We start from the raw sequence: 19194 nt of genomic DNA on the forward strand, positions 1-19194 counted from the left end.
AGAAAATATTCGAGGCTGTGAACTAGAATTTTTTTTTTCAAACTATTAATTATAAAAATGCGATTCTTTTTTAAATAACATTATATTAATTTAATATTTTTATAACTAACGCATTAATAATTAGCAGATATCTATTGATGCATATTTTATTTGTTTCTCAGGGGGTGTGAGGGGCATTGTGCAATATTCTAATTCTGCAAGACACTACTACAATTAATTAATTAATTAATTAATTAATTAATTAATTACATATCATTAATTAACCATTGAAAATCAAATAATTTTTCACACATTTCTCTTTTTCAAAAAAAAAAAAATTCTGTATTCTTTAAAGATTAAAAAAAACATTCGAGTCTCAAATCGGCTGTAAAATAATTATTAATTGTATTAATTTTATTAATTTTATTAATTGTAATAATTGTAATAGTTAACCTCATTTTTTTTAATTATACCTTTTTTTATAAACAAATAAACAGTTAACTGTTGTATATTAATAAGACAATTAACAAAAATTATTTTTTATAAATAATAAAAAAATTTCCCTACTAATAATATAATTTTTTTTTCTCATTTATACACAAAATTCGCTTATTCCGCACACAAAAAAAAAGTAGCAAAAAAAAGTCAAATTTTTTACCCAAATATTATAATACTTTTTTATAAAAAATATTTTCTTCATGAACTTCACTTTGTGAAATCAAAAACTATTCGAAACAAATTTATTGATAAAATCATTTTAACTGGGATTTTTCATTCTTCGCATATTTCTCGAAAATATTTTTTAAAAAAATTTTTTTCAATTTCTTTTTTCGTAATTGGCACAAAAAAAATATATATTATAAATATATTTATCAATTTTTTTGCGAACTAAAATTCTAAATAATATAATTTATTTAATTTTTTTTATTATTAATATAATTTTTGGTAAAATTTTCGAGAATTGTGTTTATCGAAACTTTTGTTTAGACAAATTATTTATAATTTTCAAAAAATAAATTTGTTTTATTTCATTTTTTAATTTAAAAATTTTTTTTTAATTTTAATTAAAATAATTAGAAAAAATAAAAGAAATTAAAATAACTTTTTATTTACAATTCTTTTTTTATTTTTTCAAAATATTAAAAGAATTAAATGAATCTTTTAATATTCGTAGTTTTCTTCTTAAATAATATAAACAATTTTTAAATATTTGTGATTTAAGAAAAAACATTAAACAATTTTAATATTCAAATTTTTTTTTGAATATTCGTCGTAATTAAAAAAAAACATTTAAACAATTTTTTTAATATTAATTGTTTCTCTTTCGTCAAATCAACTATTTAAACAAAAGAAAATTTGTAATTTTTTTCTAATTTTATAAAAATTAATTGAAATTATGTTCAATTATTTTAGATATTTTTCCAAAATGTATATTGCCTTTAGCAAAAGTTGTCTTTTTTTTCGGAAAATTATTAATTATTCCATCTTTTAATAAAATATACAACCAAATTTTCAAAATATTCAAACAAAGAAAAAAATGATGCAATTTTCGAAAATTTTTCCAAAATAATTTCAAAATTGTTTGAAATAAAAAGAATTTAATATAAAATTTCTTTTTTTCTTGATTATAGTGTCAAAAAGGTTTTTTTTTCTTTCGTCAATTTTATAAAAAAAAATTTTCCCTTTTTTGAAAAATTCAAGTCTTTAATAATTATTTAAATAAAGATATTAATATTAATTAACTAATTAATTTTGATTGTTAATTAATATATAATTAATATTATAATATTTTATTAATATATGTGACACGCTTCAAAGAGAAATCTAAGGAGCAAAAAATTTTAAATTATGTTATAATTTTTTGAATAAAAATCCACAGTTAGTTGCTGTTAGCTTTTTTGTTTTTTAACTTTTAAAATAATTTTTCTTCTTAAATATTTTTTATTTTAAAATGAATGTACTGAAAATCATTAAATTCTTGTAAAGTATTTATTAAAAAAATGCGAAAATAATTAAATTTTATGAAGAATTCATAAATTTTATGAAGAATTCCAATTATTTTCAATAATTGTAATAAAATTCTTTGCAAAAAGTCAATATATAAATAAAAATTTTCGTAAAAAATTTAATTATTTTTATAAAAATAATTAAATTCTTATCAGAATTTCACTCAGTTTCAATTCCATTTTTAATTGATATCTTAGAAAATTTCAATTATTTTTTTAAATTTTGATAAAATTTCGTTTTTCGTAGAAATAATAAATTTTTTCGCATGGATTTAATTATTTAAAATAGTTTTAATAAAATTCTATTCAAGAATTGAATTATTTTTAAAAATAATTAAATTGTCGATTTACTGAAAATCATTGAATTCTTGTAAAGTATTTATGAAAAAATATTTGAAAATAATTGAATTTATTTCATGAATTTTATCAACATTTTTTTCAATAATTGAATTCTTTCGAGAAAATGTAATTAAAATTGTATTGAAAATAATTTAATTCTTTGCAAGATTTTTATTAAAATTATTTAAAATAATTGAATTGTTTTGAGGAATTTATTTCAATACTCTTGGAAATAATGGAGTTTTTTAAAAATAATTTTTACTGAAAATTTTGAAATTCATGGAATTTCTCAGAAGAATTTTATTATTTACAAAAAATAATTGAATTCTTGCCAAGACTTTTACATTTTATAAAAATAATTGAATTGTTTCCAAAAAATTTTATATCAGAATTTGTTGAAAATAATTGAATTTTTACTAAAACTCTTAAAAATAATTGAATTTAAATAATATTTTAAAAACTAATTTAATTCTTGCTATGAATTTTATTTATATTTAAAAGTAATTCAATTCCTGTGAGGAATTCAATTATTTTTTGCAAAAATAATTTAATTCCTAGAAAGAATTCAATTATTTTTGGTAAATAATTCAATTCCAGTGAAGAATTATTTGAAAAGTTTTTAAATAAATGAATTCCTATGAATATTTTAATTATTTTTTGCAAATAATTGAATTGTTTCAAAGAATTTTATCTAAATTTTTAAAAATAATTGAATTTTTTGAAGGAATCTTATTAAAAATTTTATTGAAAATAATTAAATTGTTTCCAAGAATTTTTTATCAGAATTGTTGAAAATAATTGAATTTTAATAATATTTTTAAAAATAATTGCAATTCTTTCGAGATTTTTTATTAAAATTGTAATGAAAATCATTGAATTCCTCCGAAACATTTTATTATTTAGGAAAATAATTGAATTTCTTTGAAGAATTTTATTATTTATGAAAATATTTATGCGAAAATAATTGAATTCTTGCGTAGGATTTTACAATTCATAAAAATAATTTAATTGTTTCGAAAAGAATTTTATCTGAATTTTTGAAAATAATTGAATTTTTTGAAGGAATTTATAATTGAAAATAATTTTTTTTTTTATAGAATTTCATCAAAATTTATTGAACATAATTGAATTTATATCAATATCTGAATTTTCGAAAATAATTGAATTTTTCGAACTATTTTATCTGAATTTTCGAAAATAATTGAATTTTTCGAAGCATTTTATCTGAATTTTCAAAAATAATTGAATTTTTCGAAGGAATTTTATTGAAAATTTTGAAAATACGAAATTTTGGCGAAAAATTTTAGTAAAATTTTTGAATTTAATAATAAACAAGAATATTGAATATTATAATCGCATCAAGTCACAATATAATAATAATATTATAATAATTAATAATTAATAATATTAACACAATTATATATTAATATTAATAACCAATTTAAAATCAAAAAATCTTTACTTTCAAAAAAATGAATAACCGTCTGAGTTTTTTTTAAATAATACAAAAAAAAATAGTTAAATCTTTGTGACTATTTACAAAAAGGAAAAAAAATAAAAAATAGATATATACAGATAGTCTAACCTTGAAAAAGAGATTTCAAAAAAAAATCTCAATTACGATTCCGCCTCATTTCTCTGTATTTCCGTAGATTTCTTCCCTTGACTTTCTTTCTCCTCTTCGATTTTCTCCTTTTCGTTTTCTCTACTTTTTTCCTGTTGTTGATTCGCATTCTCTCTCGTCTCCTCTTGACTCTCGTCTCCTCTTGTTTCTTTCGAATTTTTCTCACTCGACTCCTTCAATTTCTCTTTCGTTGACAATTTTTCCCCGGCAGTAATATTTTTCCTCGCCGTTTCACTTTCATTTTTCGTTTCTCTCGACTGTTGACTGTCTTGAACCACAATTATCGGTTCCTTTGACGATGATGATGATGACGACGACGAAGATTGACTATTATTTCCTTGATTTGTTTTCGATTTTAGATTTTCGTTGGATTTTTGTGATTGGAAATTGGTTAAAATTTCGGAGTGAAGTTTATTTGTTTCTTCGAGTGGCGATTGATTTGAATTTTTCGATTGATTGGTGACTTTTTGCTGGAGGTCCTTGAGAACTTGGAGAGCGCCCTTGAGAGTTGAGGGCGAACGGGGGATTTTCTTTTTCTTCTCCTCCTCCTCCTGCTCGAGGTCGATGATGTCGCCGTTGACCTTCGCCTCGAGTTCGACGCGAATTTCGGCGATTTTCGACTTTTCGCCCTCGTCCCCGCCGGCGAGTTTCGTCAAATTGAAGATCTTCTCCTTGGCGATTTCCGAACTCGACGAGACGGTGACCTCGTGACTTTTGCCAATGGGGAAATTCGCACTCGACGTCGAGCTGGGGGGGATTCTCTGCACCGCGGGAGGCGGAGGGGGTGGAGGTTGGTTCACGACAGGATAGCCACTCGTTTGGGGAATGTAACTCGTCCGTTGATAGAGTTTGTTGATCGAGGGCGGGAGGCTGCTGTGAAAGGCACTTGGTGGCGGAATTCCGATCGGCGAGCGGATCAGGGGATTGGGGAAGCGGGAGGTGTCGGGAAATGGGGGCGGAAAGTGGGAATAAATTAGTCGGGGATTTGTATTTGGTGTTGGTGAGGGGATAAAGGGATTTGTGGAGAGCATATTTACAGGTGAGTTGCGTGGTGAGATTGGTGAGCCACTGTTGCGACACATGTCGCGAGTGAAGAGGGAATTTTGATAGGAGCGAGCGTTTGGTGAGTAGGGTGGCGGTGAGACGATTGGCGAGTTGCTCGTCGAGACGATTGGCGAGAGGGTTTTTGGATCGATCTTCATCATCATCATTGAATTCCCGCTGAGGTTGCTCTTCATCTAAACGGGGCAAAATTTCAAACTTTATTAGAAATTAAATTATTAATTTCATAATTAATTAAATTATTAAACTTTATTTGAAAATTAGAAATAAAATCAGTATTTTTATCTATTTCAGCAAATTTTTTTTGCAAATCTATTTGTAAATTAATTCAATTCCTTATTCTATTTCCCTATACAATTTCACTAATTTATCAGTTTCCAACTTTACACAAAAGTATGACACGTAATTAACAATTTCAATTCTGTCGAAATTAGCTTCGATTCTGGTCGAAATTAATTTCAATTTTGAAAATTTTAACTCAAATCTTTAAAAGAATTCAACTATCTTAATAAATATCAAAATTCTTTCAAAAAATTTAATTATTTTCAAAAATCACAAAAAAAATTCCCGTCAATATTTCAATTATTTTTATAAATAGGCAATTCAATTCCTGTGGAAAATTCAATAATTTTTTTAAAATAATTTAATTCCCGTAAAAAATTCAATTAATTTTGATAAATAATATTCAATTCTTGTGAAGAATTTTTTGAAATGTTTTTAAATAATTGAATTCCTGATAAGAATAATAATAATTTTTGAAAATAATTGAATTCTTAATAAGAATTTTATTAATTTTCAAAAATAATTGTTTTCCTGCGAAGAACTTTATTATATTTTCTGAAAATAATTGAATTCCTGTGAATAATTTTATTATTTTTTGCAAATAATTGAATTTCTACAAAGAATTTTATTGAAAGTTTTGAAAATAATTAAATTCTAGGAATGAGTTTTATTATTAACGAAAATAATTGAATTATTACGAAAAATTCATCGCCGAAATTCAATTATTTTCATAAATAATCAAATTTTTCAAAGGAATTCAATTATTTTTAAAAAATCTAAAATACTTCGCATAAATTGAATTATTTTCAAAAAATCTAAAAAAAAAAAAATTGTGGTCAACATTTCAATTATCTTTAATAAATTAATAGCAAAATTCAATTCGCCAAAATTCAATTATTTTTAGAAATTTGAATAAAATTCATTGCAAAATTCAATTATTTTCAAAAATAAAAATTTTCATCACAAGAATTCAATTGTTTTCAATAATTTTAATAAAAAATCATGGCAAAATTTCAATTATTTTCATAAATAACAATATTTATCAGAAGAATTGAATTATTTTGAAAAGTAATATAATTCAATTATTTTCAAAAAATTTAATAAAATTCATTGCAAAATTTCAATTATTTTCCAAAAATATTCTTAATTCAATAATTTGTATATCCATTATTTTCATAAAATTTACCAAAAGAATTCAATAATTTAAAAACAATTCTGATAAAATTCTACACAAATATTCAATTATTTTCTAAAATTATTATTATTCTTATCAGGAATCCAATTATTTAAAAACATTTTAAAAAATTCTTCACTGGAATTAAAAATTATTTACCAAAATTAATTGAATTTTTTACAGGAATTAAATTATTTTAAAAAAATTATTGAATTTTTTACAGGAATTGAATTATTTTCAAATATTAATAAAATTTATAGTAGAAATTCAATTATTTTCAAAACTTTAACAAAATTCTTCTAAAAAATTTTATATTATTTTCGAAACTTAATAAAATTCTTTGCAAAGAATTCAATTATTATTTTCAAAACTTTTCACACAATTCTTCGCAATAATTCAATTATTTTCAGGAATTTTAATAAATTTTTTTTTGCAAAATTCAATTATTTTTATAAACAACAAAATTCACCAGAAAAATTCAATTATTTTCAAAAGTACTTATTAAAATTCTTCGCAGAAATTCAATCATTTTAAAAAATTTTTATAAAATTTTTCGCATGAATTCAATTATTTTTACAAATATTACAATTTTTCACAGGAATTCAATTATTTTCAATGCTAATTTTAATTCAATTCTTTGAAATTTTTTAGATTATTAAAAATAATAAATAAATAAAATAAATTCTTTGGAAAAAATTAACTAAAATTTTGACAAAATTTGTTTACCAAATAGTTAAATTATTATTTTCATAAATATTAAAAATCATCGCAAAAATTCAATTATTTTTAATCCAATTTTCATTAAGTTATTCGAAATATTCTTTTAAATTTTTATAAAATGAAACAAAGAATTCAATAAATTATACTTTTACAAATTATAAAATTTTTTCCAGGAATTCAATTAATTAAAAAAAATTCGTTACAAGAATTCAATTATTTTTAAAAATTTAGATCAAATTCTTTGGAACAATTCAATTATTTTTATTAATTTTTAAAATTCTTTACAAGAATTCAATTATTTTTGTAAAAGAAAAAAAGTCTAATTTCAAGAATGAAAATATTTTCATAAATAATGAAATTTTTCAAAAGAATTCAATTATTTTCAAAATTAATAATATTCTTCGTATAAATTCAATTATTTTCAAAAAATCGAATAAACATTGTCAACATTTTAAATTATTTTTATAAATGAATAGCAAAATTCTTCGACAAAATTCAATTATTTTCAGGAATTTTAATAAAATTCATTGCAGAATTCAAATATTTTCAAAAAATAATAAAATTATTCACGGGAATTCAATTATTTTTAGAAAATAATAAAATTCTTCTCATCTGGAAAACAATTATTTTTAAAAATTAATAAAATTCTTCGTGAAAATTCCATTATTTTCAAAAAAATATTAATATTTTTAGCAAGAATGTAATTATTTAAAAACTGTTCAAGAAATTTTTCACAGTGAATTAAATTATTTACCAAAATTAATTGCATTCTTTACAAGAATTGAATTATTTAAAAAAAAAATTAAATTTTTCACAAGAATTGAATTATTTTCAAAACTTTTATAATAAAATTCCTCGCAAAAAATTCAATTATTTTCAAAACTTTTACTAATAAAATTCTTCGCGAAAAATTCAATTATTTTTAAAAGTTTTAATAAAATTCAATTATTTTCAAAACTTTTTTTTTTATTTAAAAATTTGTTGATAAAATTCTTAATAAGAATTTAATTTTCGGAAACATTTAATTATTCAATAAATTATTTATTTGCATTTTTACATTTAAATTTGTATTTAAATAATTGAATTCTCGTAGTTTTTTGTAATGAAAATTTATTTAAAAATTAATTTCAGTTAAAGTATGAGATAATAATTTTATTTTAAAGAAGTTTCTAATAGCATTGTAATTTTTAGAAAGAATTGAATTTGAAAATTCTCATAAGAACTTTTTCCAAAAATTATTAAAAAATAATTTATTTAAAGAAGAATTTTGTTTGATTAAGAATTGTAGAAAATAGTAATTGAATTGAAATGATATTTTTTGTTTTATAAGAATTGGAAAAAATAATGTCAAAGACGTTTATTAATTGTCAATGAACTTAAATACTTAAAAAATTGTAATGATCACATTAGAATTATTTAAGAAATATTATCTAGCTAATAACGGAATTGAAACGATAATAACTTTTCTCTCAACTCCAAAGTTTCAGATTGTGTCGTATATCCTAATTTGCTTGACATACTTTTTCGTAAGTTGAACTTTGAGCTAACGGAACGGAACCTAAAAAACAAAAAAATTACCAAAAACTCACCTCCTTTTCCTTTTCGTTACTAACTCCATACATTGGTTTAACCCCCGACGCCGGATTACCCAAGTACCTCGGTATATTCCTCATTTTAAATATTTTCGCCGGCTTCGACAAAATCGGCTTCGAACTGCTCCCATCGAACTGACTCTGATTCTTCACAGCGACATAGTTATTTTTCGACAACGTCGGATTCCACGATTTCGGCGGATCCCTTAGTGTCTTGTACCCAACATGCTGCTTTTTTTGCTGTTGATGCTGCTGCTGCTGTTGTTGATGCTGCTGCTGATGTTGCTGCTGTTGTTGTTGCTGCTGCTGTTGCTGCAATTTCTGCCCACTTATCACCTTATCCCCCTTATTATTCGGCGTATAAATCGGAACATTCGGTATATTCGGTATGTGCTTCAAGAATTCCGTCGTCTTCGTGATTTTCAATAAATCCGGTAAATTCCGTTGCGTATCAGTCTTGTTCTTCTCCTTTGAATTCTCCCCGATTTTCGCACAAATATCATTTATCTTCGAGCCCGAAGTGCCAATTTTCGCGCAAATCTCATTTAAATTCGTCCCCTTTGCAATCACCTCGTGTTTTCTCGTCGATTTCATCAATGACATTGGTATGCTCGTTATTTCAAAGTCCGAGGTCGAGGTCGAGGTCGACGACGATGATGACGATTGAGGGAAGGGATTTTTATTATCGGATATTGAATAGATACTCATCGATGGTTGTACATTGAAAGTTGTCATTTTTGTTGTTGCCATTGTTTTTGCATTTGTCGACGTTGTCAGTGTCGTTGTTCCCAGTGTCGTTGTTGTTGTGGGAAATTTTACAGAATTTGACGAATTTTGCGATAATTGCGATAATTGCGAATTTCCAACCTGAGACTTGGAATTTAAAAGTCCGAGCTCGGGGATAATGAAGTTGAAGTTCTGGCTCATTAATGTCGAGACGTTGGTTGATAAAATTTCACTCGAGGGCGAGAGATTGTTGTTTCGGAAATTTAATTGACTCAGGAGATTTTTTGGATCGTGTTTCCCCAGGGAGGTGATCGCTTGTTCTAAAGTCATCGAAGTTTCTGTATTTTTCCCTTTTTCTGTACTTTTCTCCTTTTCTGTATTTTTTCCCTTTTCTGCATTTTTCTCCTTTTCTGCATTTCTCTCCTTTTCTGCATTTCTCTCCTTTTCTGTATTTTTCCCTTTTTCTGTACTTTTCTCCTTTTCTGTACTTTTCTCCTTTTCTGTACTTTTCTCCTTTTCTGTATTTTTCCCCTTTTCTGTACTTTTCTCCTTTTCCGTATTTTTCTCCTTTTCCGTATTTTTCTCCTTTTCTGTATTTTTCTCCTTTTCTCGATTTTCCAAAGTCGCGACTTCTGTCGTCGCCACGTTTCCCGAGTTCGATTTTTCCCCCTTCGGACTTTCGTTGCTGTCGCTCTTTAATTTCTTCTCGATTTTCTCCGAAAAACTCGCAGTTGAAAGAAGACATTTCGGGTTTTCTTTTCCCTTGTTTTCCTTTTTTCCTTCGCTTTTCGACCCGATTTTCTCCTCGGGCTCTTTTTTCGCTTCCGATTGTCCGGGGGAAATTTCCACTTTCGCTTCAACTTCCGCTTCCGCTTCCTTCTTTCCTTTTTCCTCTCGTTTCACTTCGGCCCTAGTCGGCGGTTTTTTCCCAACTTTCTTCGAATAAGTATTATTCACCTGACCGACTTTCGGCTGAAATTGTAACTTCGCGCTCAAAGCATCGATCTTCGATCCCGCTTGTTGAGAATTATTTTTCTTCTTCTCCTGTGTCTCTTTCTTCAGCTCCGATTTCGCCTCGACTTCCTCCTTCTTTTTCAACTCCTTCTCCCTTTTCAAGTCCCTCTTATTCTCCTTCTTCTCATTTTCCCGATTTTTCGTCTCCCTTGAGGGCAGTTCCCTCTTCTCTCGCTTCTTCTCCTCCACAGGCGTTTTCGTATCATTCTCCTTCCGTTTGGTCTCGATTTTCTTGTCGAATTCTGAGAGGAGATTTTTCGCTTTACTCGTTCGGGGAATTGACTCCTCGTCTGTTTTATTTACATTTGATCGAGTTATTGTTTTCGACTCGACAGTGGTGGGAATAAATGGACTTTCGTCCTTGGCCGGAGTACTTTTCTTCGAATCGGGACTCGTTATGTCCGTGACGCTCATAACGCCAGTTTCGGAGATTTTTAATTGTACTTCCTTCCAGCCGCGTTTTGTTGTCTCGTCTCGAGGTTCCACGGAATTAATGCCGGTGTTCGTCAGAGATTGTTTGAATTCTTCATTATCTTCGGCGAGTTTTATTCGTTTTGGCGACGATTCGAATATCCGATAACTCAGATGAAGCGGCACTTTCTGCAAAAAAGAAAAAATTGAATCAAAAAGAAGAAAAAAGGTGAAATTAGAAAGAAAAAAAGGAAAATTAGAAAAAACAAGGTTCGAAGCTAGGGAAAGTATTTAAAAATCCGTATTTTTACGGACTTTACTTTACGGACCAAAACTAAAAAAAAGACTCGGAGCAATCGATGTCTTCATGTTTTATAATCAATTTTGTCTACAATTTCTAAATAATTTATAAAAATAATTGAATTTCTGCAAAAAATTAATTTCACAGAATTTGTTAGTTAAAATTTAAATTTTCAAAGATTTTAATTTAAAACATTTTTAGAATTCAATTCTTTCTGAAAATTCATGATTCAATGCTTTTAATATTCAATTATTATCTACAAAAATTTTAACTGAAATTCAATTTTAAATCAATTTTTATTAGAAAATTCAACTAGAATTCAATTATTTAAAATTTAAATAAAGAAATTAATTACTTATTGAATAATTGAATTCTCATAAAGAATTTTATCAACAAATTTTTAAATAATTAATTGAAAATAAATGAATTCATGAGAAAAATTTTATTAATTTTTAAAAATAATTGAATTTCTGCGAAAAATTTTATTATTTTTTTTTTTTAAATTGAATTTTAGCGAAAAATTTTGTGAAAAGTTTTGAAAATAATTGATTTTTTTGCGAAGAATTTTAGTAAAAGTTTTGAAAGTAATTTAATTCTTACTATGAAAATTATTACTATTTGTTAATTATTCAATTCCTGTGAAGAATTCAATTATTATTTGCAAAAAAAAATTCAATTCCTAGAAAAAATTCAATTAATTTTTGGTAAATAATTCAATTCTTGCGAAGAATTTTTTAAAGTGTTTTTAATAATTGAATTCGAGATAAATATATTAATAATTTTTGAAAATAATTGAAATCTTACTAAAAATTTTATTAATTTTTAGAAATAATTGGTTTTCCTGATAAGAATTTTCCTATTTTCTGAAAATAATTGAATTTCTGTGAATAATTTTATTATTTTTTGCAAATAATTGAATTTCTGCAAAGAATTTTATTAAAAGTTTTGAAAATAATTGAATTCTTGCGATGAATTTTAAGATTTACGAAAATAATTGAATTATTGCGAAAAATTTTATAAAAAATTTCCAAACAATTGATTTTTTTCAAAAAAATTAATGCAAGTTCTATTTTTAATAATTGAATTCCTGTGAAATTTTCATTATTTTAGAAAATATAATTGAATATTCGTGTAGAATTTTGTCAAAATTGTTCTTAAATAATTGAATTCTTTTGGGAAATTTTATTAAATTCAATTCTCATAAAAAAATTTATCAACAAATTTTTAAATAATTCAATTCTCTTGACAAATTGTAATAAATTTTTTAAGAATAATTACATTTTTGAAAGAATTCGATTAAAATTGTATTAAAAATAATTGAAATTCTGCAATAAGTTTTATTATTTATGAAAATAATTGAATTCCTAAAAAGAATTTTATTATTTCTGAAAATAATTGAATCTTTGTAAAATAAATTGAATTCCTTGTCAAATTTTTATTATTTTATGAATATAATTAAATGTTTGCGCAGAATTTCATTAAAATTTTGGTAAATAATTGAATTCTTTTGGAAAATTTTATTAAAATAGTAGATATTGAAAATCATAGAATTGAGGAAAATTTTCTTAAATATTTGAAATTTTTGCCTGAGAATTTTATCAAAATTTTTTTGAATAATTGAATTCATTTGAAGAATTTTATCAAAATTTTTAAAAATAATTTCGAATTCTTGCAACGAATTTTTATTAAAATTTTCAAAATAATTGAATTCTTACGAAGAACTTTATCAATTTTGTCTTTAAATAATTGAATTCTAACGAAGAATTTTATAAAAATTATTTTATAATTGATTTTTTTCGCAAAATTTTATGAAAATTGCGTTTGAAAATAATTAAATTCCTGTGAAAATTTTTTTATTTAAAAAAATAATTGAATTCCTAAAAAGAATTATATTATTTACAAAAATAATTGAAACCCTGTCAAAAATTTTATATTATTCATGAAAATAATTGAAAATGTACGAACTTTTCTTGCTTTTTCAATCAAATTACGGACCTTTTTATTTAAAAAAAAACTGACTTTTACGGACTTTAAACAAATTTACGGACTTTTACGGACCTTTTTTTAAAAAAAAAAAACTAACTTTTATGGAATTTTACGAGATTTACGGAAAATAGTTCAAGCCCTGAAAAGAAAAATAGAAGAGAAAAGAGGACAAGAAGAAAAAACTTACTCTCCGCCAGTGATAAATATACATAACGTCCATGAGAGTGTAATTGCCACTCAATGTTTCCTCTTTGTACATAATATCGACACGATGCGCATCAGTGAGTCCATATTTTGCTCTTATTAATTTTTGTAAATGAAAAACAGTGACGGCTGCAGGACAACGAAGATATCGCCTTGGCAAAATTTTCGTCACCAATTCCTTCTCGTCCTCCGTGTCGTCACTACTATTAACATTTGGACTATAATACTCGAGCGATAAACTCAATGACTCGTCGGGCGAATAAATATGCGACTCAATTGGTTCGCCACGTGACTCAGGTGACAATTGTACATTTTTATCGTCCGGATGTTTCGCGTAAAATTCCCTTCGACATCGCATTTCATCTAAAAACAAACAAAAAAATTAAATTTAATGCAAATTCTAAAAAGAAGGAAATTGCCACAAATATTTAATTAAATTTATTCTATAGTCTTAAAAATACAAAATTTTTCACTTACTTTGATAACATCCGGGAACTAATTTATAAACAATATCCTGTAACGTGTGATCGGGTCTAATATTTAGTAGCGGTTTACTTTTGTGAACGAGAACTTCACAAATTGGACAATATTTATTGACCTCCAGATATTTGACGATGCAACTTCGACAAACTGAAAGAATAACCAACATTTTAATTAGATTAATCTCTATTTGATAATTTTACATTTTCATTATTTTACTTTATTTGATAATTCGATATTTTAATTATTTTCCTCTATTTCATAATTTTACATTTTAATTATTTTCCTTTATTTGATAATTTGACATATATTTTAATTTATATTATATTTAAATTTTATTTATTTAAATATATTTGTATTTCTAAATAAAAACGTTTATTTTCTAAAATGAAAAATAAAAAGATAAAAAATAAAAAGTAAACAGTAAAAAATAAACACTAAATAGTAAAAATCTAACAAAAAACTTACATGAAAGTAAACATTCGATTATTATTATTATTATCATATTATATAAAAAGTAAAACGTAAAAAATAAAAAAATAAAATGTAAAAATAAGAAAAAACTTACATGAATGTAAACATTCGATTATTGTAGTCGCATCGATAAGGTAACCAGAGCAAAGTGTACATTTTAATTGATCATTCAGCTTCGATAAGAGTAAACGATGTCCTCCGCTCTGTCCTGACATCCTGTAAAAAAATAAATCCATTAATTGCATTTAATTTACAATCCATCAAAATTTCCCTTAAATTTTTACTTTTCTAACTTAATTAACAACAAATTTTTCCTCTTTTTGCGCTATTGTTACTATAAACAAACAATTATTGACAGTAATTTCATTTTGTTGCCCTCCTTTCAACTGTCAATCAAACGAAATTTCCCAAAGTTTTAATAATTTAATCGAAAATAAGAATGTAAAAATACGTCAAATCGAAAATTCACTAAAAAGAAATTCTCCATATGAAAGTTTTTAAAAACGCTAGCCTTTTAAAAACCGAAACGAAAAAAAGTATAACACGCGAGGAGTAAATGAAGCACGAATTTGTTTTCAATAAATCGAAAAGAATTTTCCATTTTTGCGAAATTTTATTAACAAACTCAATTATTCTGAGCGATATTCAAAATTTATTTATTTAAAAATAGAGAAAATTTATTATGTAGATATACATAGTGTAAAATATCAAAAAAAAAGTGATACGAAATTTTCAGTATATGAAACGCAAAACATCCATATTGACATCATAATAATCTCGAGTGGGGAAAAGAAAAAACTATTTCTCGAAACAAAACAAAACCCAAAATATTTCTCCAAACTTACTACACAATTCCTCACTTCTTTTGCCCTATATAAAAATATTTTTCCTACTTACGTGCTGTGCTAGACACACTTGAGAATTATTCAATTTTCCTTTCCTTCCTTCTGATATTTTATCCTCCTTTTCACTCTTGATTCCTTCCTTGTTTTTTTTCACTTAAATTTCGCCATTTGATAGACAATGAAAAAAAAAAATTTATTTAAAAAAACATGGAAAAAAAATAAATAAAAAAAAAGAACCCCCCCAAGTCAAGAAAGTTGGGTCAGAGTTCGTAGCACTTGTCACGGATTGTCATTATGAAGAAGCCGCATTTTTTTTTTTTTTTTATAACGACGTTTAAGCCACACACAATATACACACAATTTTTCACGTAACAATAATAATAAAACTTTGTTTTTTTTATTAATTGCAAATTAATTGTTCGCGAAAATTTCAAATTTACTTAGTGGGATTTTAAGTGGGGAATAATTATAGTATTATAAATCCATGGCAAAAATAGGCCAAAGTGTTTCCATCACCTGAAAACTGCGCGTACGGCAGTGAAACAAAATGGCGGATAAACAATCGGGGATATTGACAAACATTTCGAAAAACATTTCTCTCTTGGCGATTTTGGAAAGTATTTTTGAAATTGGACAGATGGCGCTGCGCGGGAGTTTTGAAAAATTACCACCAGAGGGCGACGAGAAAACTTTTTTATTTTGGAATTATTAATATAAAATTATTGTAATTTTACAATTTATTATAAATAAAAATTAAATATTAAATAATTAATATTAATATTTACACAAAATAATTAAATTTATCACTTTATTTTTTTTTGTACGAACAATTTTTTATTGTTGTATCTTCTTTATCGCGACAAAAATTCAAAATTCGCGCGCGTCCCTTTAAATCACGTGACTTGCTGACGATTCCCTTTTTTTGTTTATTTATTTTTTCTTTCCACTGACAAGATCAAGAATTAATTGTTAAAAATAAAATATAAGACTGTTGAATAGTTAAGTAGAAAATGAAAACAAGAATAGACCGAACAATGAATTATTATTAATTAAAAACAATTGTTATACAAACGTAAGTATTATTTTAATAAAAAAGATTTTTTCTCTTCACCTTTTTCGAAATTAAAAAAACTGCAAAAAGATTATTTTAGTTCAGATGCAATAAACATTTCGGTAAAATAAAAAATTTGCTGCATTTTTGGAAATAATTCTTTTAAATCCTTTTTATTATAAAGATTATAGAAACATGAACATTATAAATGTAGATAATTTAGAGGTTATGTTTTTTACGTACTTTTCGAACTTTTTCGATTTTTTCAGATGTAGAACGAAGACTGAAAATATTTTTATAAATTCTGTGACGAGAGAAGGAATAAATAAAAGAATCGATAATAAACCAAGAGGAATAAATAAAATAAAAGGATAGAAAAAAAACTGACTTATAAAACGATAAGTGTTGGCTATAAATTCTCTTTCTATCAAAACAGACTAATTTATTAAAACGATAGAATGATAAATAAAGAAGTGAAATTATAATTAACGAGATAAATAATAATAATAGATGTAAAAAAAAAGGTTAGGATTCTTATTTATTTACTTTTTATTATTATTTATTATTATTACGCAAATTACAAAAAATTTTTATTTTCAAATATCAGTTTTTGAATAATTTCAGAATCAAAATATAAAAAAATTTACTTATTAAGTTCATAATTAATTATTATTGTTTATATTTTCAAAAATTTTAATATTCAATTATTTTCATAAATAATAATATTCTTCGGAAAAATTCAATTATTTTTGATAAATAGTAAAATTTTTTGCAAAAATTCAATTATTTTTAACAAAATTTTTTTTTTAATTTCACAAAAAAATTAAATTATTTTCATAAAATTTTAGCAATTCAATTATTTTCTTAAATAGAAAAATCTTTTGAAAAATTCAAATATTTTTAATAAAATTTCACGAAAGAATTCAATTTTTTTTTCCTTAATTCGTTATAAAATTTTACAAAAAATTCAATTATTTTTATAAAATTTCAATAATTCGAAACAATTCAATTATTTTTGTAAATTGCAAAATTTTTTGCAAAAATTCAATTATTTTCAAAAATCTTAGCAATTCAATTATTTTCTTAAATAGTAAAAGCTTTATAGAAATTCAATTATTTTTAATAAAATTACACGAAAGAATTCAATTTTTTTTTAATTCGTTATAAAATTTTTCAAAAGAATTCAATTATTTTCTAAAATTTAAATAAATCCTTAAAAAAAAATTCAATTATTATTATAAATAATCAAATTCTTAGCAAAATTCAATTATTTTCAACAAATTTTAATGAAATTTCATGAAAAATTAAATTATTTTCTTAAATAGTAAAAACTTTGAAAAAATTCAATTATTTTTAATAAAATTTCACAAAATTCAATTTTTTTCTTAATTCGTTATAAAATTTTTCAAAAGAATTCAATTATTTTTTAAAATTTTAATAGATCCTTCGAAACAATTCAATTATTTTTATAAATGAAAAAATTCTTTGCAAAATTCAATTACAGTAGAACCTCGGTTATCCGAGCCTCGATTATCCGAGATTCCGGATTATCCGAGGCACTAAACATGCTCGGATAATGCGGAATAACTCGGATAAAACGGATCGAGCGACTAAATTTGGAAAATAAATTTTACAAAACCACTATTTGTGATCATTGCATTTAAAATTTCGTCCATTTTTCTCATTTAATATTATTCTAACACTTTAAACACATGAAAAATAATTTAAAATTTTGAAATTTTCATTGGTTCCGTGTTATCCGAGTTTTCGATTATCCGAGGTACCTCTTCCCCACATTACCTCGGATAATCGAGGTTCTACTGTATTTCAATTATTACAATTTTAATAAAATTTCATGAAAAAATCCAATTTTCTTTAAATTTTACGAAAGAATTGAATTATTTTCCAAAAATTAAATACATTCTTGGAAACAATTAAATTATTTTTTTAAATATAGTAAAATTTTTTGCAAGAATGCAATTATTTTTATTATACAATTTTAATAAAATTTTATGAAAAAAATCAGTTATTTTTTCATTTTTAATAATATTTTTCTCAAGAATTCAATTATTTTCTAAAAATTTAACAAATTCTTGAAATCAATTCAATTATTTTTAATACATTTTTAATCAAATTTAATGAAAGAATTAAATTTTTTTTAACAATATTTTTGGAAAAAATTCAATTTTCTAACATTGTAATAAATCCTACGAAACAATTCAATTTTTTTTAATTTTTAATAAAATTTTTGGAAATTCTATTAGTTTCTAAAATTATTTATTTATTTATTTAAAAACTTTTCCAAAAATTCTTCATAAGAATTGAATGATTTTCAAAAAAGAATTGAATTTTTCAATTCAGGAATTCAATTACTTTTAAAAAATAATTGAAGAAAATTCTTTGTTTAATTCAATTATTATGACTAAAAAAATTTTTTTTTTTAATTCTTTGCTAGATTTCAATTATTTTCATATAAATAATAAAAATTTCTTCGGGAAAGGAATTCAATGATTCTAAAATGTTGTTGATAAAATAAAATAAAATTCTTTGCAAGAATTCAGTGATTTTCAATAAATTAATTTTAATCGTTTAATTTTCAGTGTTATAAAAAATTGATTTTTGAAAAGGCCTTACTTTGTAAAAACGAAACTTGGATATCTCTGAGGGAAAATATTTTCCACTTTTTTCCAAATGAAGACAAAAATTTATTTTCAAAAATTCAAGAAAGGCCTGAATATTAAAGAAAATAAATAGATCAATTGCAAAATAAAGAATAGAGAAAAATTATAAAAGAGGAACAAAAATTTATAAACAGTAAAAAAAAAGGAAATAGAAAAATAGTAAAAAAGGAGAAATTTACAAATAGTAAACAAGAAATTGAAAAGTAGAAAAAGAGGAGAAATTTATAAATAGTAAACAAGAAG

General features: G+C 23.9%; 1 protein-coding gene and 1 long non-coding RNA gene across 2 annotated transcripts; one reads left to right on the top strand and one right to left on the bottom strand.

Annotated features, from left to right (window-relative positions):
* Window positions 1-3782: 3782 nt before the first annotated feature.
* LOC122504889 (myb-like protein X) lies at window positions 3783-15767 on the bottom strand. Its single transcript, XM_043616213.1, has 7 exons — window positions 15272-15767; window positions 14469-14590; window positions 13898-14050; window positions 13404-13783; window positions 10003-11118; window positions 8776-9963; window positions 3783-5186 (listed from the first exon to the last, which is right to left on the bottom strand). The coding sequence occupies exons 2-7, from the start codon at window positions 14587-14589 to the stop codon at window positions 3942-3944; spliced, it is 4203 nt and encodes a 1400-aa protein (XP_043472148.1). The 5' UTR covers window position 14590; window positions 15272-15767; the 3' UTR covers window positions 3783-3941.
* A 356-nt stretch (window positions 15768-16123) lies between these two features.
* LOC122504939 lies at window positions 16124-19064 on the top strand. Its single transcript, XR_006301873.1, has 3 exons — window positions 16124-16291; window positions 16540-16794; window positions 18871-19064. It is a non-coding gene; the product is annotated as an uncharacterized LOC122504939 (long non-coding RNA).
* Window positions 19065-19194: the final 130 nt, after the last annotated feature.

Source organism: Leptopilina heterotoma, unplaced genomic scaffold, assembly GCF_015476425.1.
Source record: "Leptopilina heterotoma isolate Lh14 unplaced genomic scaffold, ASM1547642v1 Lhet_325, whole genome shotgun sequence".
In the NCBI taxonomy this organism is placed as follows: domain Eukaryota; kingdom Metazoa; phylum Arthropoda; class Insecta; order Hymenoptera; family Figitidae; genus Leptopilina; species Leptopilina heterotoma.

Excerpts from the sequence above, each read along its gene's own strand:
- LOC122504889 (XM_043616213.1), bottom strand. The coding sequence starts at position 14,589 with ATGTCAGGACAGAGCGGAGGACATCGTTTACTCTTATCGAAGCTGAAT. Across the intron at positions 13,784-13,897 it reads AGTTCCCGGATGTTATCAAA|ATGAAATGCGATGTCGAAGG; the intron begins GTAAGTGAAAAA and ends GTTTGTTTTTAG. Across the intron at positions 5,187-8,775 it reads GTAACGAAAAGGAAAAGGAG|ATGAAGAGCAACCTCAGCGG; the intron begins GTGAGTTTTTGG and ends TGCCCCGTTTAG.